General features: G+C 49.5%; 10 protein-coding genes across 12 annotated transcripts; 7 read left to right on the top strand and 3 right to left on the bottom strand.

Annotated features, from left to right (window-relative positions):
- Window positions 1-22: 22 nt before the first annotated feature.
- Window positions 23-1,168, top strand: LOC6610281 (alpha-tocopherol transfer protein). Its single transcript, XM_002034840.2, has 3 exons — window positions 23-342; window positions 402-774; window positions 830-1,168. Exons 1-3 carry the CDS (start codon window positions 23-25, stop codon window positions 1,088-1,090), a joined length of 954 nt encoding a protein of 317 aa, XP_002034876.1. The 3' UTR covers window positions 1,091-1,168.
- A 134-nt stretch (window positions 1,169-1,302) lies between these two features.
- Window positions 1,303-2,365, top strand: LOC6610282 (alpha-tocopherol transfer protein). Its single transcript, XM_032717904.1, has 3 exons — window positions 1,303-1,604; window positions 1,672-2,044; window positions 2,108-2,365. Exons 1-3 carry the CDS (start codon window positions 1,303-1,305, stop codon window positions 2,363-2,365), a joined length of 933 nt encoding a protein of 310 aa, XP_032573795.1.
- A 484-nt stretch (window positions 2,366-2,849) lies between these two features.
- On the top strand, window positions 2,850-8,891 carry LOC6610283 (serine/arginine repetitive matrix protein 2). 2 transcript variants are annotated; one of them, XM_002034842.2, is made up of 6 exons: window positions 2,850-3,015; window positions 3,622-3,881; window positions 3,941-4,187; window positions 6,718-6,844; window positions 6,909-8,293; window positions 8,350-8,891. In XM_002034842.2, exons 2-6 carry the CDS (start codon window positions 3,675-3,677, stop codon window positions 8,553-8,555), a joined length of 2,172 nt encoding a protein of 723 aa, XP_002034878.1. In that variant the 5' UTR covers window positions 2,850-3,015; window positions 3,622-3,674; the 3' UTR covers window positions 8,556-8,891. The 2 variants fall into 2 exon arrangements, with proteins under 2 accessions (XP_002034878.1, XP_032574243.1); XM_032718352.1 differs by lacking the exons at window positions 2,850-3,015; window positions 3,622-3,881; window positions 3,941-4,187 and adding an exon at window positions 5,484-5,871.
- On the bottom strand, window positions 4,232-5,412 carry LOC6610284 (keratin, type I cytoskeletal 10). The gene has a single exon (XM_002034843.2). The coding sequence runs from the start codon at window positions 5,332-5,334 to the stop codon at window positions 4,402-4,404; it is 933 nt and encodes a 310-aa protein (XP_002034879.1). The 5' UTR covers window positions 5,335-5,412; the 3' UTR covers window positions 4,232-4,401.
- Window positions 8,836-12,936, bottom strand: LOC6610285 (kinesin-like protein Klp61F). The gene is made up of 6 exons (XM_002034844.2): window positions 12,594-12,936; window positions 12,233-12,533; window positions 10,705-12,037; window positions 9,432-10,642; window positions 9,116-9,367; window positions 8,836-9,031 (listed from the first exon to the last, which is right to left on the bottom strand). Exons 1-6 carry the CDS (start codon window positions 12,677-12,679, stop codon window positions 9,008-9,010), a joined length of 3,207 nt encoding a protein of 1,068 aa, XP_002034880.2. The 5' UTR covers window positions 12,680-12,936; the 3' UTR covers window positions 8,836-9,007.
- A 92-nt stretch (window positions 12,937-13,028) lies between these two features.
- LOC6610286 (DNA replication complex GINS protein PSF1) lies at window positions 13,029-13,796 on the bottom strand. Its single transcript, XM_002034845.2, has one exon. It carries the CDS (start codon window positions 13,726-13,728, stop codon window positions 13,120-13,122), a length of 609 nt encoding a protein of 202 aa, XP_002034881.2. The 5' UTR covers window positions 13,729-13,796; the 3' UTR covers window positions 13,029-13,119.
- An 81-nt stretch (window positions 13,797-13,877) lies between these two features.
- On the top strand, window positions 13,878-16,505 carry LOC6610287 (phosphatidylinositide phosphatase SAC1). Of its 2 annotated transcripts, none has more exons than XM_002034846.2 (2): window positions 13,878-14,002; window positions 14,311-16,505. In XM_002034846.2, exons 1-2 carry the CDS (start codon window positions 13,951-13,953, stop codon window positions 16,122-16,124), a joined length of 1,866 nt encoding a protein of 621 aa, XP_002034882.1. In that variant the 5' UTR covers window positions 13,878-13,950; the 3' UTR covers window positions 16,125-16,505. The 2 variants fall into 2 exon arrangements, with proteins under 2 accessions (XP_002034882.1, XP_032574082.1); XM_032718191.1 differs by lacking the exon at window positions 13,878-14,002 and adding an exon at window positions 14,069-14,243.
- A 94-nt stretch (window positions 16,506-16,599) lies between these two features.
- LOC6610288 lies at window positions 16,600-17,811 on the top strand. The gene has a single exon (XM_002034847.2). The coding sequence runs from the start codon at window positions 16,922-16,924 to the stop codon at window positions 17,669-17,671; it is 750 nt and encodes a 249-aa protein (XP_002034883.1). The 5' UTR covers window positions 16,600-16,921; the 3' UTR covers window positions 17,672-17,811.
- Window positions 17,812-18,021: 210 nt separating this feature from the next.
- On the top strand, window positions 18,022-20,276 carry LOC6610289. Its single transcript, XM_002034848.2, has 3 exons — window positions 18,022-19,326; window positions 19,418-19,837; window positions 20,184-20,276. Exons 1-3 carry the CDS (start codon window positions 18,255-18,257, stop codon window positions 20,249-20,251), a joined length of 1,560 nt encoding a protein of 519 aa, XP_002034884.1. The 5' UTR covers window positions 18,022-18,254; the 3' UTR covers window positions 20,252-20,276.
- A 72-nt stretch (window positions 20,277-20,348) lies between these two features.
- Window positions 20,349-22,114, top strand: LOC6610290. The gene is made up of 3 exons (XM_002034849.2): window positions 20,349-20,448; window positions 20,517-21,163; window positions 21,624-22,114. Exons 1-3 carry the CDS (start codon window positions 20,349-20,351, stop codon window positions 21,873-21,875), a joined length of 999 nt encoding a protein of 332 aa, XP_002034885.1. The 3' UTR covers window positions 21,876-22,114.
- The last annotated feature ends 5 nt before the right edge of the window (window positions 22,115-22,119 follow it).

The following is a 22,119-nucleotide window of genomic DNA, read 5'->3' on the forward strand; positions in this document are numbered from 1 at the left end:
TGCAACTGATAGCGCTGCCAAAATGAGTGGAAGTTCTCCTCATTCCATAAGGCCTCTGCCGCCGGGTCTGCAAAAAGTGGTCATCGAGGAGCTGAACGAGGTGCCAAGTCGAGTGGAATCGGACATCGCTGCTGTTAAGGAATGGCTACAGAAGCAGCCCCATCTCTGCGCCTGTCTCGCGGATCAGTTCCTGCTCAGTTTTCTTAGGGGATCGAAGTTTAGTCTGGAAAGGGCCAAGCAGAAGATTGATCGATTCTATAGCCTGCAAGCGGTCATCCCGGAGGTTTTCAACGATCAGCGATTGGTTGACAATGAGCAGGTGTTGGAGATTATTCGACTGGGGTATGTAAATCCACTTTGCTGTCCCGAAACTCAAAATATTTCTATGGCTATCCCTGCAGAGTGATCTTGCGCATTCCCCTCGATAAGGAGGATACTGGACCAGCCGTGACTATTATTCGAGCTGGCTCCTACGACATCAATAAATTCAAGTTCCAGGACATCATACGTGTGGGCTCCATGTTCGGTGAGATCATGATGCTGGAGGATGACAATGCCTCCGTCAGTGGCTACTTGGAGATCATGGACATGAGTGGAGTGACGGGTGCAAATCTGTTTGCCCTCCAACCCCAACTTCTCAGCAAGTTCTCGGCCTATGCGGACGAGGCCATGCCAACGCGCCAGAAGGGAATCCATTTCATCAATGTGCCCAAGGCATTCGAGACGGGGTTCAAGTCACTGCTTGGATGGTTTCCGGGAAAAATCAAGGAAAGGGTAGGACACTTCATTTCTAGGAATAAGAATATCTTCACAACTTCCTTTCTTTTAGGTTTCCGTTAGCTCCGATCCGGAAGCTATTTTCGAGCGAGTTCCCAAGCACTATCTTCCTGAGGAGTACGGAGGTTCAAAGGGCACCATGAAGGATATCACCGCCCAGATGGAAGCAAAGCTCTCCAGCTATCGCAGCTACTTTGAGGATTGCCAGCATTTCGGAGCCAATGACAAGTTGCGCGAGGAAGCCTCATTGCTGAACCCAGACGAGAGTCACTTTGGCCTGGATGGCTCTTTCCGCCAGTTCGTCATCGACTGAATCGGTTAAAATACCTGTACACTTACTTACCTGGGCCATAAACCTAAAATAAATGTTTTCGATAAGCTCTGCTACTTACTCTTCTTGGCGACTACTTCAATGGGTGGCTATCAGCTCACAGTCGATACCTTATCGATTTCAGCCTGAATTGCAAAACTAACTGGCTGAAAAATCAACATTCGTTCATCGACCGCCAAGAAGAGACCAACAAGATGCCGGCCATCCGACCACTGAGTCCCGAGCTCCAGAAGACTGCGGTTGAGAAGCTGAACGAGGTGCCCAGTAAGTTGGATGACGACATCGCCGCTCTGAGGGATTGGATCAAGCAGCAACCGCACTTGAAAGCCCGCACAGATGACCAGTTCCTGGTGAACTTCCTGCGCGGCTGCAAGTTCAGTTTGGAAAGGACCAAGTCCAAGATCGACAGGTTCTACACACTACGCAGCAAGTACCCAGAGTTTTATTTGGGTCATAATGTCGATGTGGACAAAGCACTGGAGATATTCAGATTGGGGTGAGCCGGGAAGATGCAAGAATCTCAAAAATGTATTGTCTAACCCACTGCTTTAATCTTTCCGCAGCACCATAGTTATTCTGCCACGTCCTCTAAACGATAATGGCCCGCGATTGGCTCTGCTTCGCTTGGCCTGCTACGATCCCAGCAAATACACCTTCCAGGAGGTGAATCGAGCTGCTGGTCTCATGCAGCAGATTATGCTTGACGAGGACGATGTGGCCATTGTAAATGGGTTGATATCCATTCTGGACATGTCCAATGTCACCACCGGGCACTTCCTGCAGATGACACCGTCATTCGCCAAGAAGATGACCGTTTTTCAGGAGGAGGCACTGCCCCTGCGACCGCAGGGAATCCATTTCATTAATACGCCCAACGGATTTGACACCATCTTCAATATGATCAAGCCCATGATGTCTAAGAAGCAGCAAGGACGCGTAAGTAACCCCAGCTGCCCCAAGCAAAGTTGGAAGGTAATTGAAGATCTCTTACACCGCCAGCTCTACGTTCATGGAAGCAAATGGGAGGCACTCTACAATCAGATTCCCAAACAGTATTTGCCAGTTGAATACGGAGGGGAGAACGGATCGATTCCGGATCTACTGCAGCACTGGGAGCAGCGTATTCTGGCCTACCGGAATTACTGGGAGGAGGAGAAGAACTATGGAACCGATGAAAGCCTCCGAGTGGGTCAGCCCGTCGACTTCGAGAGTCTTTTTGGTCTGCAGGGTTCCTTCCGGCAATTGAATGTGGACTGAAGTGTCCACCCCCCCTGCTAGATTGCTAAATATAGTCTTAGCTGCAGCTCTTATCTTAGGTAACAAAGGTAAAGGTTGTACACGAGTCGATTTGTGATAAGCATAGCGATAAGAGCATAAAAACAAGCCAAAAGCTTAGCACAGCCTGTAATAAAGATAGTTAATTGCATATTCCATTACACGCTAACGAGTTTTCGATTCTAATTTTAAAATTGTAGACGCATGGCTTATCAGATAGCAGATTAATTGATTCCTTCAAACAGAGAGGCACCATAATCAAAACACAAAGTGGGACGACTGAGAGAGCCAAACAATGCAAAACAAACGACGACCAGAGAAAAGCCGAAAATAAAAGTTTTTCCAAAACTATATATCTACGGAAGACAAGAGAACTTCGCGTTAGACCAAAAATAAACCCAATTTCCCGAGCGATCCGTGGAGAGTCCATCTGTAGCTGCGATCCGCAGTAAGAATTTGTGGCTCGTACGGATCGGTGCTTCTTTTCTCTGTACGGATCCCATCGGAATTAGAATCGGAAACGGATTGTTGGACGGAAGACGGGAGAGTGCGGGCAAAATATACAGCATGGAACTTAATGTGGAAAACTGAAAAAACTTCCTCAGTGCGATTCAGAAGGCGATCAGCGATCGGTAATCATCATTAACAGCAGTCCAATGCCCAATCCCGATGGGCCCATAATTCACCAGCGATAATTGCCCACATGAAATCGAAGTTCATAATTGCTCGGACATGTTATGTAGTCCGCGTCTATAAGCAAGAGGAACCAGCAGAGTTCTCGACAGGCGTGGCACGAGATTTTACGATGAGATGAATGCCCCGCCGGTCGGCGGCACCCGAAATAGTCTCATGGAGTCGAGTCTTTCGGCGGCTTCCGCACCTGATCCCCTTGGCTCTTCGGCCTTGCCCCAGCAACCCAAATAAATAAATATTTGGACAAATAAACATGTGTGCTGGAGCTATGTCTGGTTTACCTTTTGGCTTCTCGGTAATTGCTCCTTTGGAGATTACCATCGATTTCCAAATCGAAAGCGATAGAAGGCGTGTTTATTTGAAGGCATAATTTTAAACATTATGGCATTCACCATTAGGATTACTATATTACTAAGGAGCAGCAGTCTCAAAAGCTTTTGCCTCTCAACAACAATTCACAATTTCTAAGGGTATTTGCCAGGCCGACCACCAAACATTTTCGTCCCATCCTTTATTTAGTTTATTTTGCCTTTCATAATTCACAGCCAGCCGAGCGGCAAATTAGCCAAAGGAAGGAGGAGGCCAGAGGAGGGTGACCATGTCGGGTAGGCGGGCCCAATCTCTGCCGGCGCACATGTTGGAGCCAGCGAAGCCGCAACGCGGACGCTGTGTGGCCGCCATCTGCTTCTCGTGGAAGGTGCTCACCTGCATTGTGTCCCATGTGCTGCTCGTGCTCCTCGTGGTTTCGTATTGCGTGGGCGGTGCCTACCTCTTCCAACACCTCGAACGACCCCACGAGCTGGAGGTGAGTGGGTGATATTGCTGGGAAGCCCCGAATGCTAAAAACCCAAAATACCCATGCAGGTGAAGCGGGACATACAGAATCTTCGCATTAATCTCACGGAGAATATCTGGCTACTGTCCGACGACGCAGTGGTCCTAAGGGAAAGCGATTGGATGGCCAATGTCAGCAAGCACCTGGCCAACTTTGAAAAGCAAATCCTCACGGCCATCAAGGCCGACGGCTGGGATGGCGACGAGGATCTGCGCAAGTCCCAGTGGACCTTTGCCGGATCCCTCTTCTACTCCATTATTGTGATAACGACCATAGGTGAGTATGTTTTGTACTCTTAAGGATTGAGTTCTTCAAAGTCATATGTCAGTAAACAAGGGAATTTATTTGCTTAGACTAAACGTAAACTATGCCTACACTAAGGAGACTACTTAAAACTCAGCCTAAGGGAAAAAGGAATGTTGAGTGGGAAAGTAATAGCTTCAGTTCCATATCTTTAACATAACATCTTCCACTTCCAAAACTCGAAGCTCTAGACCTTCTTACTGAGCTTATCATTCACTTTACCTGGTGACGCTGCCACACTCTTAGCACTCTTACCCTCGGCCACAGCTGGCGATTTCTCGTCGTAGCCGAAGCCTCCTAGAGGTGGAAAACTTCCGCCGTATCCCAGTCCACCGTTGCCTACTCCCAGTTGACCTAAGCCCAGTCCTCCTGCCAGACCATAGCCCTCGGTGTACTGAGGTCCTCCGAACTGTTGGTTTGCTGGGTACTGTCCCAATCCTGGGAACTGGGCACCTGCGCCTGCGAACTGGTTTCCACCGAAGTCGCCACCCGGATAGGAGCCGTAAGGGTATTGCCCATTGCCAGGAAATTGGTTGAGGCCAAGTCCATTACTAGGGAAGTTGTTAAAGCCACCACCCACGCTGGCCCCGGGGAATCCAGCTCCGGGAAGTCCCTGTCCTACTCCTGCGTATCCGCCTGGATATCCACCAATGCCGTTTTGAGCTCCAGAGAATCCGCCATAGCCTGGCTGATAGGGAGTGGGGTACAGTGGCGGTCTTCCTATGATTCCGGTGGGTCCGCCAGGTCCGACTAGCACTCCGGGGTTTCCGTTATAGCCTCCAAGTCCTCCGAACTGTCCGGCATTGGTCTGACCACCGTATGGATTAAACTGACGGGTGCCTACATTGGGAGTGTCCGATGACCTGGTGGGCTCCACATCGGCATAGTCCTCTATCTCATCATTCTCCGGTTCGCCGGGAAAAGGTCTTCGAGTCGTGGGCTCCCGCCTCAGTTTTTCGTCGTACGAATTTCTTATGGGGGAACTGCGATTGATGTCCCGAAAAGAGCGCTCCCTGCGATTGTAGGACCTCCAGACCCACTGATCTCGATCTCCATCCGAAGACTTGGTCGCCACTGAGCCAAGAAGGCATAGGGCGATGATGAGGCAATAGCTTGGCATGATTGGCACGCTTTGTTCGATCACACACTGACCCGTTTTTTGCGCTTGATCGCGGCAAGCTCCCGCAACAGAATAGTTCAGAAAAGCGACCGGCACACACTACTTATATAACCGCACCCGAGAACCGAAAAACAAATACAAGCGCCAGAGACATCAGCGTCGATGACGACGCACAAACCCAGTCAAGCGACGAGGGCAGCCGCAGGTGGGGATTCGGACTCGGCGACTGCCCGACCAATGAATCAACGATCGTGCCAGACAGAAATCTTCAGAGATCGGGGGACCACGTATTAGCCCACGTTGATTCACATGAAGCGCGACCAGACCGCGATCCGCCCAGGAACCAATGAGGCAAGCGGATGAGTCGGACAATTGGTTTTGTCCACTCAGCGATCACGTTGAAATCGCATAAATCACGGTAATTGACCACCGATCGACCCAAAAGCTTATTCCTGGGAATTACCATGAGTTGGGAAACACATGCTCCCTTTGCAGGGCGGGAGCCACAAGTCAAAGATTCAGCTCGGACACAGTCAGGTGAGCAGCCAGCACGTGGGTGACCTCTAAAAATGGGTTCATTCGGGTGGTGATGGCTTTCAAAGGGAGCGAGGGTGTGTGGAGCGTGTCAAATGAAACCAAAAGTGGATTGCTGCCATCCAATTGTTTGTGGTCAAAACAACAGCAAGGTCAAACGCCACTGACCGATCGTGATTATCTTTTCTGACGTTTCAGATTTTTAGATTTTAACGATGGGAATTTCTCATTATTAGTATACCCTAACACAGTGGGTGTTGTTGATTAGTGACTAGTCATAAAGGGAAGTGGTGCATGGAAGGATTTCAATGGCAGGTCTTAAGCAAGCCACAAGAACCTTATAATCTCTCCTACTTTGAAAGTAGATTGAAACCTTTTCCACTTTTACCCTCTAAGAGCATTTAATTTTCGGCTTTCGAGTGGAAGTATTTTGTATAAAGCAGTTTATTAGCTCTGGCTCTTGATGATGGAAGCTTAGTTTTGCGCTTTTCGTCCGCACTTTTCCCCGATATGGATTTACGGCTAGCACACAAATGGGTTTAGTGACCGAACGCCCATCAGATAGAACTCCGCGAGGAGGGGCAGAATGCTATCTACGAATTTGCACACTTCCGTAAAGGCCAAAAGCGGCAGACTTGAAATGCCATGTTTGCTATTTCCAAGCGATAATGGGCTTGGCTTGAACAAAAAGAAGTACAGATGGATTGGGGATTGGGCCTTAGCGGGTCTTAGACTCATTAGCATTTCAAGAACTTTGCGGTCACGAGGTTGAAGGTGAAGCTTGACTCAAAATCAAATTTACCTTTCTGCGAAAGAGTAATTTTGGGTTCCTTGTCATTCTCTGGACAGGCTATGGCCACATATCGCCGCGCACGGATTGGGGCAAGGTGACAACGATTTTCTACGCCATTGTGGGCATTCCGCTGATGCTCATCTGCCTGTCCAACATTGGCGATGTCATGGCCACATCATTCCGGTGAGTTGACATCGATGAGCTGAGAATTAAATGCGTATGTTTTCATACATAAATTTCAATATAGGTTTCTGTACTGGAGAATATGCTGCTATGTGTGCACCCGCACGGCGAAACGTCCGAGGAATGCCCGATCCCGGCAGAGATCGATGCGCTCTCAGCGCCATGCCCGTTCCCAGCCGCCGCCCTCGTTCCGGCGCTCCATGAAGATGACCCAACGGTCTGGGAATGACTCGGGTCTTGGTCCTTCCATGGGTCATGCCTATTCAGATCCCGACCTGCGCACCATGGGCCGGGGCTACGATGACCGGGAGTTCGGACATCGGAGCAGTGGAGGCGGCCGCAATCGTCGTCAGCAGCAGCCGCAGCCGCAGCATTCGCATCACGATCCTCGCCAGCGGCACACCATTTACGGAGATGGGTACGAGACTCAGACCCTAAACAGATCTAACCGATACAGTAGCCGGCAGAGACAACGGGATCGGATGAGGGACAGGCACACGGTAGAAAGGGAGCGCTACTCCCGATCCCACTTGGATGCTGGATCCATTGAGGACTTCAGTGACATGCAACCTCCAGCCAAAAGAGCTGCCAGTGTGCGATCGGTTCGATCGCCACACAATCAGGAATCTTCCAAAGCTTCCAGAGAACTGCATCGTCTTCAATCGGCTCCTGGGAGGAGCAGGGCCAAGTCCGTGGATCCCAGGCACGTTTCATCACATTACGAAGACGTCGACGAGGACGTGGTGAGGAAAACACCCATTATACCAAATAGGTATGCTCTAGATGACTTTGGGGGCAACAGAAGACAAGCAGCGCCAAGGAGTCAATCCATGCCCAGATCTGCTCACCAAAGGCAGCGCCAGAAGGACAGAGAACCGCAGAGCTCCTATCGCCAACAGCATGATAGACGAGCAGGAAGTCTGGGCAGGCAATCCTCTCGCTATGGCAACCATCTCGAACTTCCCGACTATGATGCTCCACCGCCGGGGCGGGACCATCGAAGCGATAGGCGTGGCCACTCCCAAGGTCGCTACGAGGACTATGTAGAAGAGAGCTTCGATGAGGGATCCCTTTACGGAGACAATAACTACGAGGATTATCCGCCTGAGCGCCACCACTCAAGGAGTCGAGAACCAAAAAGAAATCGCCGAAGAGAGCGGACTGAGCGTTTGCCCCCTTCCCCGAGAATCATGTCACCAATGGGATTTCCGGTCCAGCGGCAAATCCGTCGGCGTCCCAGCTACGACTACGACGACGATGACTCCATGTACGGGGATGAGTATGGTGACTATGGAGATCTGCTGCCCAAGGATCGACCTGTCCCCATTTGGTTATGCGTCTTCTTGGTAGTGAGCTACATCCTTGGCGGAGCTGTTCTTTTTGCGTACTGGGAGAACTGGTCCTTCTTGGACTCCGCTTACTTTTGCTTCATCACACTAACCACAATTGGTGTGTGTTTATCCCAATTCCCATGCGCACTCTTTTCATCTGCTTTTGCATTACAGGATTTGGTGACTTTGTCCCCGCGAAAGGCGTCAAGGACGAGTCGGAGCAGTCCATCGCCTATTGCTCGCTGTACCTTCTATTCGGCATTGCCTTGTTGGCCATGAGTTTCAACTTGGTCCAGGAGGAGTTCATTGCCAATGTAAAGGAGGTAGCCCGCCGTTTGGGCATTCTTAAGGATGATGACGACGAGCAGGATGAGGATTAGTAATAGCTAGATAGTTTAATAGTTTTTGACATCTGTTATTTCCTTAACATTTTGGAAAGAAAGATCTAATTATAAGGAACGCACTTTGAAAAATGGCTATTTTACATGTTTAAATGTTTTATGAAAAAAACTTAAACAAATTAACATTATATCAATTATAAAGCGATTCCTTTGAAGGTATGACATCATAAAAAAAAAACCGAATTTACTTCTTCGCCAAGAAAAGTATCGAAGTTTAAGATAATCTTCTGATATATCTTATCTTGAACTAAAAGTTTCCTTAACCTTACATAGCATACTGAGTTTATTTAAATAATAAATGTACGAAATTCCAAAGATTGATATACAGGTAAAAGTAATATCCAGAAGAGGCAAACAAACACAGCGATCCGAAATCCACTAACAAACACGGGTTACTGGGTAGGGTAGAGTACTATTGTCATCGAATGCAATCAGGCTACGTTTTCTTTGTTGTGCTAAAAGTATTGAGAATAAATGTAATGATAACTTATCCCCACCCTTTATTTGTTAAGTCATTTGCGGACTTGCACTTGACTTACCCTGGCAAAGGCGGGAGAACCTCGAGGTGACGTTTTCCTGGGTGTCAGGGAACGTGACAACGAGCTGCTGCGTTTTCCACCAGTAACTACGGGTGGCTTCAGTGCGTTCGAATTGGAGTTGCGGGTGGTGCCGCACCCACGCTTCACAGTGACACCATCCACGGGCTCAATGGGCGTGGAGTTCATTATCGTTTCAGTTTCGGACAGCTCCTGAACGGAATGCATGGAGTCGTCATGCTCACCCTCGCTGCCCTACGGATTGGAAACATAAAAGTTGGTGCTTTTCAACATACAAGGTTGAAGGATTTTAGGTTACCTCATCTATAGTGGCCGTGGTGTCCAGATCTGACCAGTCCTGCTCTTGGCGATAGCGCCTCACAATTTCCTGATGCGGCGACGTGGCCACCAGGGTGCGTGGATAGACGAAATCCCTTTTGGAGGGCGTGGTCCCGGTTGGGGCGTACGTTTTTAACTCCGACTGTTGGAAGCGTACAAGCTCTTGCTCGCAAATTCGCAGCTGCTGCTGTTGCAGTTCAAAATGCTCCGAGAACTGGCGGTTCGACTCTTGGACAAGATCGGTGGCTACGGTGGCATGGCCTATGAATCGCTGTCTGTCTTCGGTGATTAGCTGCTGCCTTGCATCCACCATCTGCTGCAAGTTAACTTCGGTTTTCTCATGCACCGCCTCGAGCTGCTGCTTGCTCTCTTGGCAAATAAATTCCACCTGATGGTGGTGCCCTCGGAAGGAACCAACATTCTCATTTGTTTCCTTTTCGTATTTCTGGTTGAGATTCTTCATGTGCACCTGGAGCATCGAACAGTTGGCAACGCCTTGGTCCAGACAAAGCATTCCCGCCTCCATTTGGCTGGTGAGCTCCGCTTGTGCGGATTGAGAAGCCTCGATGCCCAACTTTTGGTAGTCTTGGATACCAGACTTAATATCATCGATGCGATGATTTCTCGTCAGTCGACTCTCCTCCATCTTATTAAGGTGTATGGACATGCTTATGCTATTTTTGGCCCGCAAGTTCTTGATCTGTTCCATCTGCATCATCATGGACTCAAGAAGAGCATCCTCCTGCTGGGCCAGGGCTCGTTCATTCGCCAACTCCTCTTGAAGATTCTGCAGTTCCTCCGCATCTGGCAAACTCATGGCCCCGAGCTGCTCCAACTTCTTGTGCATTTGCTTTGCATGTTCTTCCACAGACTGTAAGCTGCTGTCAATTATGTGGGCGAACTTTTCCTGCATAGAGTCCAGCATGGCTTTGTGCCGCTGGTTGTTTTCCTCGATCTCCTGCAGGTTAGTCTGAATTTCTTTGCTCATCATAAGCTGTTGCTGCTGCATCTGCTGCATCAGCTTGGCGACAAATGCCTGAGAGTGCTGATCACTGATCTTCGTGACTTCCGCTATTAACTTATTATGGAGGTTGGTCTGATCCTGTAACGATTGGGCACACACTTCCTTAAGCATTTCGATGCTTTTGCTGGAATTTGTAGCAAGGCGTTGGCTCACATTGCTCGAGTTTTCTGGAGATTTATAATATTTTACTTATGTACAATAATATACAAATTAATTTCTGTATGCTTACCCATTTCCTGGCTTAGCTGCTCCTTGAGGGCTGCCTGCTGATCCTGATACAAGTTAAGGCTGCCACCGATCATTTCCAAATTGTCTTGCATACGATCTTTGAACTGATCGCAAGATCGGCGAATCTTCTCATCCAACTCACGCCTTCTTTCGATGGTTCCGTGCAACTGATGAGTATCATCAGTGGCCAGATCGGCAGCGGCTAGGATTTCCTGAGCCTGTGTGGTTAAAACCTGCTCCGTTTTCATATGCGAGGCCACCAACTCTTTTTTTTCCTTGTAGCGTCGCTTGGTCTTGGTCAGCACTTTTTTGGTCAGGAGCAAAGTACCCTTCGTGTTCAGTAGATTCTCCTCGGTCTTCTTCAGCTCCTGCGTTTTCTCCACAAGACTCATGCTTACCTCGCTGAAGATCTTCTCCTTGTTCTGGAGTTCGTCCTTCAAAGCCTTAAGCAGCAGCATCTTCTCGTTAAGCTCGCGGTTCTGGGATTCTAACTTTAAAGTTATCTCACCGTAGGTTTCCTCGGCCAAATAGATGCCATTCTTGTCCCTAGCCGCCATAAGATCTCTTTTAAGCTTGTCGATTTCTTCGGTGTATTCCTTGAGCACCGTCTTCTTAGTCAGCTTCTGATTGACTTCGGGCTTGTTTTGAATGTTCTTGGCGCGATGAGCGTACTCTAAAGTGCTTAGGGTCTCCTCGATGTCCTTATGGCCCGGCGATATGGTGGCTATGATGGAGGTCTTGGTCCTGCCACCCAGAGATTCTTGCAGCAGTCTAGTCAGCTTTGATTCACGATATGGAACGTGAGGAGCGCGATCGACCAAAGCGGTAATTACTCTACCGAGAGTCAAGAGGCTCTGATTGATGTTTACCGTTTCCCGCACCCGTATTCCCTTTTCATTCCCAGCCTTGGAAACATTTTCACTGCCCGCCAGATCCACCAGATTCAGTTTACCGATTTTCAGCATGTCCTCTCCTTCGATGCCATTCTCCCTGATGTGCACAACTATAGAAAATACAGTGTGCGAGCGTGAGGACTGGGCATTCATCAGCGTAGTGGCTGTTTTGCGACGCTCCTTTCCCTTCTCCAGCAGCTTGTACACATCATCCTTGCTGTGCACTGGAATCTCCTCCAGGCCCTGGATAATCACCGATCCCTTCTTGGTGCTGTCATCGAAAATGCGTATCTTGGTGGTGTCATCGGTGGACAGAAGATCGCACAGCTCCTCGTTGTACAGCTCCAAGTAGGAAATGCGCATCGTGTACTCCACCTCCATCATGCGAAGCTCATCGAAAAGGTGACTCAGAGCTCGCGGTATGATGCCAATGTCGGAGTCCTAAGCGGGAATACAAATTGGATAAAAGTTAGATTAGCGATTCTTAGAAAAGGAAAACTGGTTTCGATGGCCTTGAGCCAGATGGCTAAGAATGGCAAAGACCTTTTGTTTTCTGGTTAAACTGCGAAAGTGAGAATGTAGGGTGAATCCACCCATATGGTGGATATGGGTTTGATTTGAATGTTGAGCACTTACATCTTCCCAGGACGATTTCAGTTCGGCAGTCTCGTTGCCCACCATGGTGTGGGTCTTCCCTGTGCCTGTCTGGCCATAAGCAAACACCGTGCAGTTGTAGCCATTGAGGACCTCCTCGATCAGCGGAGCCACCACGACGGAGTAGACGTCGCACTGCTTGGACTCGGGGCCAAAGCTGCGGTCAAAGGTGAACTTCTTGGTGAGCTTGGAGTCCAGCGTGTGGCGGGTGACCACTTCCCGTGGTCCGACCACATCCACGACTTCGGCTGAGCGGATGCAACGTTCCCGCGAATTGAGTGGTCTACAAAAGATATAGGGATATAGAACTTCCTATGGGATTTGGTTACATATACAAACTCACCTGACTCGCACATACACCTGGATGTTTTGATTGGACTTCTTTTGCGGCTGGCGCGACGTATTCCCACCAGATATGTCCATTTTCATCAATTAAAACAATTAATTGTGGTTTTAGCGCGTACAGTCCAAAAAATGACGCCTGAAGTTTGCACTAGTATGCGTGCGTGTGTGTGTTTGATTCCTGGAAATCCTTGTTCTTCACCTTCCAACGAACCGAATGCCGATAACTGTAACTACTTTTTACAGAGGGCTGGCGTCGAAAACCAATTTTCGCACTATTTCCAATGAGAACAGCGAGAAGCAGCGTCTTCAGTTGTCCGTTCAATTTTAAAATAATGCGCAAATAGTGTGACCGCAACACGGAGCGCTGAATAAACCAACTTCGAAAAATACTAAAAGCTAATATCAAGTATTGAAAAACTACATAATGTTCAAATTGTTTGAATTAAATAATTTTGTATCTTTTATTTGTTCTACATTAAACCATTAAATATGTACAGTAAACTCTAATTATCGAATTATCCTGACTAGGCTATGTGGTGAAGAATGCCCTGCCTCACGAGAGACTCCACCTGAGCACGAGGCAGATAGTGCTGGCTGTTCTTCTTCAGGTGGATCACCTCGCCGTCGTCCAGCTCGAACTTCCCATAGTCCTCCATGCAGCGCACCTCGATGTAGAGGGACTTGGGCGGGCGCAGATTGTTGGTTAGATCAATAGGCAGGCCCTGGTTGTAGCCCGCACTGCACATGTAGGCAGCCAGTGACTTGGAGTAGTTGTTGAAGAAGGTGACCTCCGGTTCGCAGAGTGCCTGCTTGATGTCCGCGGGGATAATGGGTCCAAACTCCCACCTGAGGGCCTTGATCCTCCTGCACCGCTCGTATAGGTAGGCCAGCAGGCACCTCTTGTTCCTCTGGAGAGCTGCGTGCCTGAAGTTGAGCAGGGGCCACAGACTGCGATCCCCGGAAGCATTGTAGCTGGAGGCCTGGGCCACGTTCTCCTCGAATATCGCCTTGATCTCCTCCAGCACCTGGCGTACGCCATCGTCGTCGAAGGCGGGAATTGTCTGCGACGATCTCTCCAGTTCCTTCAGCAGGTCGAAGGCTTTCTCGCCGAACATTTTTGTTTGTCGGCTCATTGTTGATCTTTTCTGTTTTTGTTTGGTTTGGGGATATCGTGATGGATTCGCGCCAAAATGTTCGTCGACTTGTGGTATCGATACTTGGTATTACTTTTGGTATATTTCCAAGAATAACAACAATTTTAACCTCAGTAGCCGGGGTTCCTTTAAAATAGATTTGAAACGGTGATTTATCAAAATTTAGCTTTCGAAGCCCAAATTATGCCGTCCTAAAAGAAAATGCCATCCTGGTTAGATAGGTGCAACTGCGCGAGTGGAGTACCACATGCAAGTAAGTGGGTGTGAACATTCTAAAGTATCGAACATTTCAGCTAATAGCTATTCGGCTATTTAGCCAACTGGTCCATCCCTATCACACACGTAGTGGCAAAGACTTGGCCCAAAAATCAGATGAACGGCAATTTGTGTGTTAAATCAATAAAGAACGAGTAACCTGCTGATTTTTTGGCTGATTTTGGTGCTGTGCGTGTGTGACAGCGGCGATAGCGACAGTGAATCCCCGATTACAGGAAGTGAGCAGAGAAAGAGGAAGCAGCACTGGCTATAGCTATTAACCCTTATCCCATTTTTAACCCTTAGCCTTCGAAGTGGGCCAGCCACCGCCCCCGGAAATCATGGACAGCAGGGAGGAGAACGCCGTGTACGATGACATGAACCTGTACATCACACCGGAGAGCTTCATCATCGAGCCGAATGGAGGAGCTGAGGTTCTGGTAGTCGGGCGCCACGACAAAGTCACCAGGGTTCAGCCAGCGAGCGGAGGTCATGTGGCCAACCTTCGGCCCACCAGGAGGATTTGTGGGGTGCTGGGCACCATTCACCTACTGAGCTGCGACTACCTTCTGGTGGCTACCCACCGCCTCTTCGTGGGCGTGCTCAATGGCGCGGTTGTGTGGAGATTAGCCGGCTATGACATCATACCCTACATTCCGAATACCTTCCAGCGCAAGGAGAACGAAACCTACTTGCGACTGCTACGCCAGACACTGGACACCAAGTTCTTTTACTTCTCCTACCGCTACGACCTCACCAATTCGCTGCAGCGACAGCGGGAGGTGGCACAATCGCGGCCTGAAGTGTCCGGGTTGCTCCAACGCGCTGAGCAGCGATTCGTTTGGAATGGCTTTGTGCTGCGGCAGTTCAACTGCGATAAGATGCAGAAGTTCCAGCTGCCACTCGTCCTGGGCTTCGTGTCTATCAACCAGGTGCAGATCAACGGGCAGACATTCTTCTGGAGCATCATCACTAGGCGCTCCGTGCAGCGGGCGGGCACACGGCTCTTCTGCCGAGGCAGCGACGAGCAAGGCCACGTTGCGAACTTCGTAGAGACCGAGCAAATAGTGGAGTTTAACGGGCAGCTGACTGGATTCGTGCAGACACGAGGCAGCATGCCCTTCCACTGGCACCAGCTGCCCAATTTGCGCTATAAGCCTCGACCTGTTCTGGTGCCGGGCAAGGATCATCTGGCCGCCTGCTCGCTCCACTTCAAGGAACAAATCAGGCTGTATGGCAACAATGTGGCTGTGAATCTAGTGGATCACAAAGGTGCTGAGGGTGAGCTCGAGGCGACTTATGCCCGCCTGGTTCGAGAAATTGGAAATCCACAAGTGCGGTACGAGTCTTTCGACTTTCACAGCGAGTGCCGTAAGATGCGCTGGGACCGGCTTAACATACTCATCGATCGCTTGGCCCACGAGCAGGATCAGTTCGGTGTCTATCATGTCTTCGACGACGGCAAATTGGTGTCCACGCAGACTGGTGTCTTCCGAACGAATTGTATCGACTGTCTGGATAGAACGAACGTGGTGCAGAGCATGCTGGCTCGCAGGTCCCTTACTGCAGTGCTCCAAAAGCTGGGAGTGCTTCATGTGGGCCAGAAAGTGGAGCATGCCTCCGACATTTTCGAGAGCATTTTCAAGGGCGTGTGGGCGGACAACGCGGATCTGGTGTCGCTACAATATTCCGGAACGTGTGCGCTCAAGACCGACTTCACCAGGACGGGCAAGAGGACCAAGTCTGGTGCCATGCAGGACGGCAAGAACTCGCTGATGCGCTACTATCTGAACAACTTCGCCGATGGCCAGCGGCAAGACAGCATCGATCTTTTCCTTGGCAAGTATCTGGTCAATGACAACGAGGGCGGTGCCGTGCCATCGCCGCTGGAGTCGAAGCATGGCTGGCGATTCTTCACCTTCCCCTCGGTGCTGCTTGTGGCTGTGGCTATGTTCATGATCACGATGACCTATCCGGCCGAGTTCAACACGGAGAACCTGCTGTTCATGCTTTTCTGGGGCGCAATGATCGCCGTCAGTGCCACGGGCATCCTGCACTACGGCATCGAGTTCGTGCAGTGGCCGCGGCTTTTTCCGCCCATCTCCTTTCGAGACCCATGACGTTAGTGTCGTCTAGCAGTCACTGGGAACTACCTCTGCAGCTAAACTGTCCCATTGCTCCAAGAAAGAACAATTGTAAACCAATTCCTGTAATCGATTCGACTTCCTCTCAATTTATGTTTTGTTTTATTCTGTTTTTGTTTAGTTGTAAAGCCCCCCGGTCCATTCCTTTCTGCAACTTGTTAGTTATTATAAGCATAGAACACTTAGGCGAGCTTCAGGCGGCTGGAAAGGGGTATGATTGGGGTTTCGATCGGGAAGAACTGGAGTTGTGAAGGCGCCGCTTATTAACTGCGATTAACTGCAATGTAGATCAATCACTTTTGTAGAACCATTTAATGACATTAAATAAAGTATTTTACGCATTGCTAGAAAACCTCAGACCGTCGTCTTTCTATCTACTTGTGGAGGTCAACTGCAATTAATGATATGGGTATATGGCGTTTATGACAACCATTAAAGATGGCCAGTAAAGGTTAAGAGTACAGGTTACCCATCCCAATCCTATAAAGAATGGCACGGTTGATATTTAGTAGGAATGCAGAGCTCTTAGCTTTTTATTTATATATTTTGAATCGTAGGCAGGCCTTTTACATTCAGTCGCATAGATCCATTTCGAACATCAGTCTTTCCTTTTCGGCACGTCGTCAAAATCTGAATTCAAAATTCAACATATTTATTTTTCGCCAAAATTAGGTTTTAGGCACTGAACATTTCTAAAAACGTTTTGAACACATATAAAATTGTTTGGTGTAGTAATTTTGTCAAATTTCTAGTTCTTAAGCTTTTACAAAAGAATGGACAAGTCGGAGAAACGCTCTAATCTCGCTGATAACTTCCTGTATATGTTGGAGTTAGTGGTGGACGATCTGCTGATCACTCGTCCCAACCTCTGCGCTCCGGAGGAGTATCCCACTTGCACGGAGATCACGTTCCGTTCGGTTTTCCTGAACATCCGCGATCGGGAAAACGGAAGCTGTGTCAACCCCTGTTCGCCCAAGTGCGGCAAGTGCACCCTCTTCACGCTGGATTCGCCCATCACGGACGAGGACGTGATGCACATTCACGTTTACAAGAAGCGCACGGAGAGCTGCAAGTTCCTGCTCGGGCTGACCGAGCTCCCGATGAAGCCGATCTTCGACAGGGTGAAGAAGGAGTTCGATTCGCGGAACATAAACTGGGAGAATAACGTCGAGAACCATTTGTCGCGAATCCCCAAGCTGAGGGGTCCCTGCAAGAAGGCCAGTGACTGTGTGTGCTACGAGAGGAACAGGGAGCGGCGGGAGCAGTGGTGTCCCACCTCGGAGCTGACCAAGCGGATGCTGCCGCTCTTCAACCTCTGCAAGATGCAGACCGGCAATATAGTGCTGATCCTGAGACTGGTGTGCAATGGGTCCTCTGTGGTATCCTCCTTCCCCGTCCAGAGTCCCAGGTGCAAGGATCCCTGCAACTGCTGCTGTCCTTGCCCGCCCATTTGGCCCGCTCCCTGTTCGTCGCCATTCGATCCCTGCGATCCTTGCAAGACCGTGCCAACCAAGAAGGCATGAGCAGGAAATGCAGCTACGAGCCTTTATCTTCCGTACTCATTTAGTTGCCATAAGCATTTTTATTGTTTGACAATGGATGCGCCTATCAACTTATAACATTCGCATATTTTAACAATGAATAAAGTATTTGAATATTTTTTATACCAATGCTGGTGTTTCAGTGACTTGGGGAGGCTATTGTCCATTATAGTTATATAGTTCAGAATATATTAAAATTTATACAAATTTTTGAAATAAGACGCTACTAAGATGTTTTAGTCGTAATAAAATGTGTATACAGGCTCATGTGCCTTAATATCTTAATATCAAAAATACTCCACAAGTAATCTTATCAAGTTTTCAAAATTCGTCCGATTTGAGTAGCCCTCGAAAATCCAATCGGTTCAGCAGTTCGAACACCACAGTCTCCCCGTCTGGACAGAGCCATTCAAAATCACAATCTAAATTCAAATTTACTCACAAAATTTTCGGAAGTGCGTGTGTTCGGGTTTATAAATTTATAGTTTCGCCAAAACAAGAGCCTAGCCTAAATTATTTTCGGAATCAGTAGCAGTAGTGCCCAAGTTAGTTTCTTCCTTTGAAAATGGACAAGTCTGATAAAAATGAGAAAACTGAGAAATCCGATAAGTCCGAGAAGCCAGAGAAACCTCCCAAGATTGCAGGAAACTTCCTTTACATGTTCGAGTTCGTGGTGGACGACCTGCTGATCACGCGCCAGAATCTCTGCGCTCCAGAGGAGTATCCCACCTGCACGGAAATCACGTTCCGCTCGTCGGTTTACGTGAATCTCTGCGATCGGGAGGTGGGCACGTGTGTTAACCCCTGTTCGCCCAAGTGCGGCAAGTGCGCCCTCTTCACGCTGGACTCCCCCATTACGGACAAGGATGTGCTGCAGGTGCATGTCTATAAGAAGCGCACAGAGAGCTGCAAGTTCCTGATAGGACTGTCGGAGCTAAAGGTGAAGCCCATCTTCGACAGGGTAAAGGAGTCCTTTGACATCGAAAATCCCGACTGGGAAGACGCCATGCTGGGGCACATCGCACAGCTGCCCAAGATGAAGGGTCCCACCAGCAAGGGCCTCCTGGACAACTGTGCCTGCTATGAGAAGCTGAACGAACGCCACGAGCAGTGGTGTCCCACTTCGGAGTTGTCCAAGCGACTGCTGCCCCTCTTCAATCTCTGCAAGATGCAGACTGGCAACATAGTGCTTATCCTTCGATTGGTTTGCAATGGCCCGACTATTGTGTCCACGTTCCCCTTCAGCAAGGTTTGCTCCCGCAACCCCAAGTGCCCGGAGCCCTGTTGCGGTCCTTGTGGCCCTTGTGGCCCCTGTGGCCCATGCGGCCCCTGCCCTCCACCTCCCTGCGGCTCGTGCCCACCTCCTCCTAGCTGTGGCCCACCATGTCCCCCACCCTGCGACCCCTGCGATCCGTGCGATCCCTGCAGTCCCTGCTGTGGCGGCGGGACTGCCACCGGCGGACCCATGGATAAGAAGGGCTGCAAGGGCTCGTGTGCCCAGCCTCCTTGTCGTCGCTGCACCATGGTGGATCCTTGTGCCAAGCGAGTTGAGCCTCCGGCAAAGTGCCTCAGGTATTACTCCTGCAATCTGGACAAGCTCTGTCCCTGTGACTACTGCGAGGACGAGTTCGATAGGGGTGAGTACAATCTATCATCCCATTTCCGAAATCTGCATATATCCTTGCTTCCTTATAATGTAATGTAACCATTCGATCTACTTCTCCCCAGAATGCCCCACTGTTCCCACAAAGCGTTGCAATCTCTCGCCCATCGAACAAAAGCTGCAGAAATGCGGTCCCTGCGGCGGAATTCCACCGTACCCACGCTTTATCCAGGAGAAGATGCAGGCCGAGCTGCTGAACAAACCGGAAAAGGATCCCAAGAAGGACAAGGATGGCAAAAAGGGTGACAAGGATGGAAAGGACGCAAAGGATGGAAAGGGTGGCAAGGACGACAAGGGCAAAAAGAAGCGTCAGGCTGGAGGAGCAGTTTGCCGCGTAGGAGACGAGAATAGTCCGTCCGCCGTCTACGAGGACTGCGATCCTGACTGCTCAGGAGTCCTCCAGGCGACCAGGAAAATGCGGTACAAGGAACCCACTGGTAGGTGCAACGGACGGGAGGAGGAGTACGAAATGGCCTGTGATGAAGGTGAGCTCATATGTATTTAGCATTACCTAAAAAACGATTTCAGCTGTGATTTCGAGAGTAGGCTTCGAAATGAACAACAACACACACGTCTCGTAACTCCAGGAAACATTTAGTAACATCAAGTAGTCGGGGTGTAGAAGATCACTCGTTTAGCATTTGTTTTACACATTCGAACACGGGAAATGTTGTCTGCCGCACAAAATACAGAAAAATAAAATCTTTCGTTTTTGTCACGCGAGTTTTGGATGGAAAATAAAACAGAGGATCAGTACGTCCGACCTATTTTCCTATAAAGCTAAAACATTGTCGAAGCGATCCACTAACCCGAATTCGGTTTCCTTTTCAGCGCGAAAACGAGCTGTGCGGAAATTGCGCCACTTACTGGTGAAGTACAATATCCAAATTGAGAATTGAGGCTTTCGGAATTGAGATTTCAGCACCGCTGCTCAAGCAGACAACGCCTAGTGAATAATTGTATTGACTCACACACTTAACCACTCAACCGCACAACATGGCCAAGAAGAAGGGAAGAAAGGGCAAGAAGGGCAAGAAGCCAAAGGTCGACTGCAAGTTCAAGATCACCAACGAGATGCTCAAGCCCATGAACGAGAGTAAGTACGCGGATCCCTGCTCCGAAGCTCGGGCCTAAGGATTCATCCTTTCCAATTGGTATCCTCAGATGTGGACGACTGTGACGGCTGCTGCCAGTGCGCCTGCGATTGCGACTGCAGTCCGGAGTTGGCTCCCTGCTTCATCCAGCCGACCAAGCCGGATCCGGGTCCGGAGGCGTACGACGAGTTCGAGGCCTGCCTCAATGGCAGCGGTCTGACCATACGCGTCCTCAAGAACACCCACAAGGTGGAGAGCGTGATGGATGGCGGCGAGACTGCGCCCAACCTGGGCGCAGGCGATGATCCCTGCTATCGCCATGACCCCAATGACTGCGAGCCCGCGAAGGAGTCCTGCCTGCACGATATGCTCCAGCGCAGCTCCTTCGCCCGCAACCACATCAAGCGCCGGACCGGCGGCCGCATCGTCAACCACCCGAACATCCCCAAGGTGCGAGCCAACATCAAGTACTCTGGGAACGATGCCTGCGAGACCGACAACTACTACGTGCCCTTCTCGAAGATCAAGGAAGCCTGCGACTTCCAGGAGGCCAAGGTCGACTGCTATCGCCAGCGGCTCTGTGGCGGATCCGATCCCATCGTGCCCGCGCACTGTCCCGTCCAGAACCAGCGATCCTGTTCCATGCAGGTCGAGCGGAAGGACATCATGGACACCATGAAGGGCGTCAATTTGGACACAAGGCGCAAGGGTATCGAGGTGAGTTCGTCCTATATTCATTGGCGTGTTTGATAAATGGCGTGGAGCATTAAGTGGCCTTAGGAAATCCATATTTCAAGAATGTTCGATCTTAAATCATTAACCACAATCGCCGATCGCCTCCGCATTCCATTTTTTAAGTTCGCCAGTTACGTGTGCGGATGCGGAATGTGGAGCGATTGGTAGTCCGTGACTTGGCCCCGCTCAACGTTGTTGCAGGTGGTGCAACTTTGCCACTTCTGCCACTTCGGGAAGGCTTTCGATTGCCTCAATTGTGGGGCAGTTGCGTAACATCTGCCAGCTCCAAGTGTGGAGCACTTTTTTCAGTTGCGGTGGCAATCTGCAACAGCTCCAGCTTTTTATTTATGGTAATCGCTGCGGAGATGCAACTCGTTGTATTGAAACTATTTTGTTTGGCTGTTGCATAGTATATAAAATATATTTTCTTTTCTTCGGTTAGGTCTGCTACAAGACCTGCGAGGAGACCGACAGCGACGTGTTCCTGGTAAAACTGGGAAGCAAGGCCAAGTCGCAGCACAAGAAGAACACCATCGAGATCGAGCTGCGGACGCCCAAGCAGCCCGTAACCCTTCCGATCAGCAAGGTGACCACGGAGACCTATGTTTCCGAGGAGATGCTCAGCGGTGGCAAGAAGGGGAAAAAGGGCAAGAAGGGCAAGGGCAAGAAGGGCAAGGGCAAGAAGAAGAAGTAGACCAAGAGATCCCTAGGCGCATACCATTCCCATCGACCGGACTTGACGCTCACCCTTTCGGAACACATCCATTGGCATTTGGAAGCGACACATTGAAAATTCACAGCAGCAATTATTGAAATTTGGTTCTGGTACTAACCCATTCATATAAACCCGTCCAGTAAGATGCACGAACACTCACTTTTTCGACTAGTTACGTAAATGTACGCTTTTGATTGAATTAAAATTTAAAAAAATAATTGTA

The sequence above is a fragment of the Drosophila sechellia genome, chromosome 3L (assembly GCF_004382195.2).
Source record: "Drosophila sechellia strain sech25 chromosome 3L, ASM438219v1, whole genome shotgun sequence".
Taxonomy (NCBI): Eukaryota; Metazoa; Arthropoda; class Insecta; order Diptera; family Drosophilidae; genus Drosophila; species Drosophila sechellia.

Excerpts from the sequence above, each read along its gene's own strand:
- LOC6610281 (XM_002034840.2), top strand. The coding sequence starts at position 23 with ATGAGTGGAAGTTCTCCTCATTCCATAAGGCCTCTGCCGCCGGGTCTG. Across the intron at positions 343-401 it reads TTGGAGATTATTCGACTGGG|AGTGATCTTGCGCATTCCCC; the intron begins GTATGTAAATCC and ends CTATCCCTGCAG. Across the intron at positions 775-829 it reads CGGGAAAAATCAAGGAAAGG|GTTTCCGTTAGCTCCGATCC; the intron begins GTAGGACACTTC and ends CCTTTCTTTTAG.
- LOC6610282 (XM_032717904.1), top strand. The coding sequence starts at position 1,303 with ATGCCGGCCATCCGACCACTGAGTCCCGAGCTCCAGAAGACTGCGGTT. Across the intron at positions 1,605-1,671 it reads CTGGAGATATTCAGATTGGG|CACCATAGTTATTCTGCCAC; the intron begins GTGAGCCGGGAA and ends ATCTTTCCGCAG. Across the intron at positions 2,045-2,107 it reads CTAAGAAGCAGCAAGGACGC|CTCTACGTTCATGGAAGCAA; the intron begins GTAAGTAACCCC and ends TTACACCGCCAG.
- LOC6610283 (XM_002034842.2), top strand. The coding sequence starts at position 3,675 with ATGTCGGGTAGGCGGGCCCAATCTCTGCCGGCGCACATGTTGGAGCCA. Across the intron at positions 3,882-3,940 it reads AACGACCCCACGAGCTGGAG|GTGAAGCGGGACATACAGAA; the intron begins GTGAGTGGGTGA and ends ATACCCATGCAG. Across the intron at positions 4,188-6,717 it reads TATTGTGATAACGACCATAG|GCTATGGCCACATATCGCCG; the intron begins GTGAGTATGTTT and ends TTCTCTGGACAG.
- LOC6610284 (XM_002034843.2), bottom strand. The coding sequence starts at position 5,334 with ATGCCAAGCTATTGCCTCATCATCGCCCTATGCCTTCTTGGCTCAGTG.
- LOC6610285 (XM_002034844.2), bottom strand. The coding sequence starts at position 12,679 with ATGAAAATGGACATATCTGGTGGGAATACGTCGCGCCAGCCGCAAAAG. Across the intron at positions 12,534-12,593 it reads CAGGTGTATGTGCGAGTCAG|ACCACTCAATTCGCGGGAAC; the intron begins GTGAGTTTGTAT and ends TATCTTTTGTAG. Across the intron at positions 9,032-9,115 it reads GTTCTCCCGCCTTTGCCAGG|CACAACAAAGAAAACGTAGC; the intron begins GTAAGTCAAGTG and ends CAATACTTTTAG.
- LOC6610286 (XM_002034845.2), bottom strand. The coding sequence starts at position 13,728 with ATGAGCCGACAAACAAAAATGTTCGGCGAGAAAGCCTTCGACCTGCTG.
- LOC6610287 (XM_002034846.2), top strand. The coding sequence starts at position 13,951 with ATGCCATCCTGGTTAGATAGGTGCAACTGCGCGAGTGGAGTACCACAT. Across the intron at positions 14,003-14,310 it reads GAGTGGAGTACCACATGCAA|CCTTCGAAGTGGGCCAGCCA; the intron begins GTAAGTGGGTGT and ends TTTAACCCTTAG.
- LOC6610288 (XM_002034847.2), top strand. The coding sequence starts at position 16,922 with ATGGACAAGTCGGAGAAACGCTCTAATCTCGCTGATAACTTCCTGTAT.
- LOC6610289 (XM_002034848.2), top strand. The coding sequence starts at position 18,255 with ATGGACAAGTCTGATAAAAATGAGAAAACTGAGAAATCCGATAAGTCC. Across the intron at positions 19,327-19,417 it reads CGAGGACGAGTTCGATAGGG|AATGCCCCACTGTTCCCACA; the intron begins GTGAGTACAATC and ends ACTTCTCCCCAG. Across the intron at positions 19,838-20,183 it reads CGAAATGGCCTGTGATGAAG|CGCGAAAACGAGCTGTGCGG; the intron begins GTGAGCTCATAT and ends TTTCCTTTTCAG.
- LOC6610290 (XM_002034849.2), top strand. The coding sequence starts at position 20,349 with ATGGCCAAGAAGAAGGGAAGAAAGGGCAAGAAGGGCAAGAAGCCAAAG. Across the intron at positions 20,449-20,516 it reads GCTCAAGCCCATGAACGAGA|ATGTGGACGACTGTGACGGC; the intron begins GTAAGTACGCGG and ends TGGTATCCTCAG. Across the intron at positions 21,164-21,623 it reads CAAGGCGCAAGGGTATCGAG|GTCTGCTACAAGACCTGCGA; the intron begins GTGAGTTCGTCC and ends TTCTTCGGTTAG.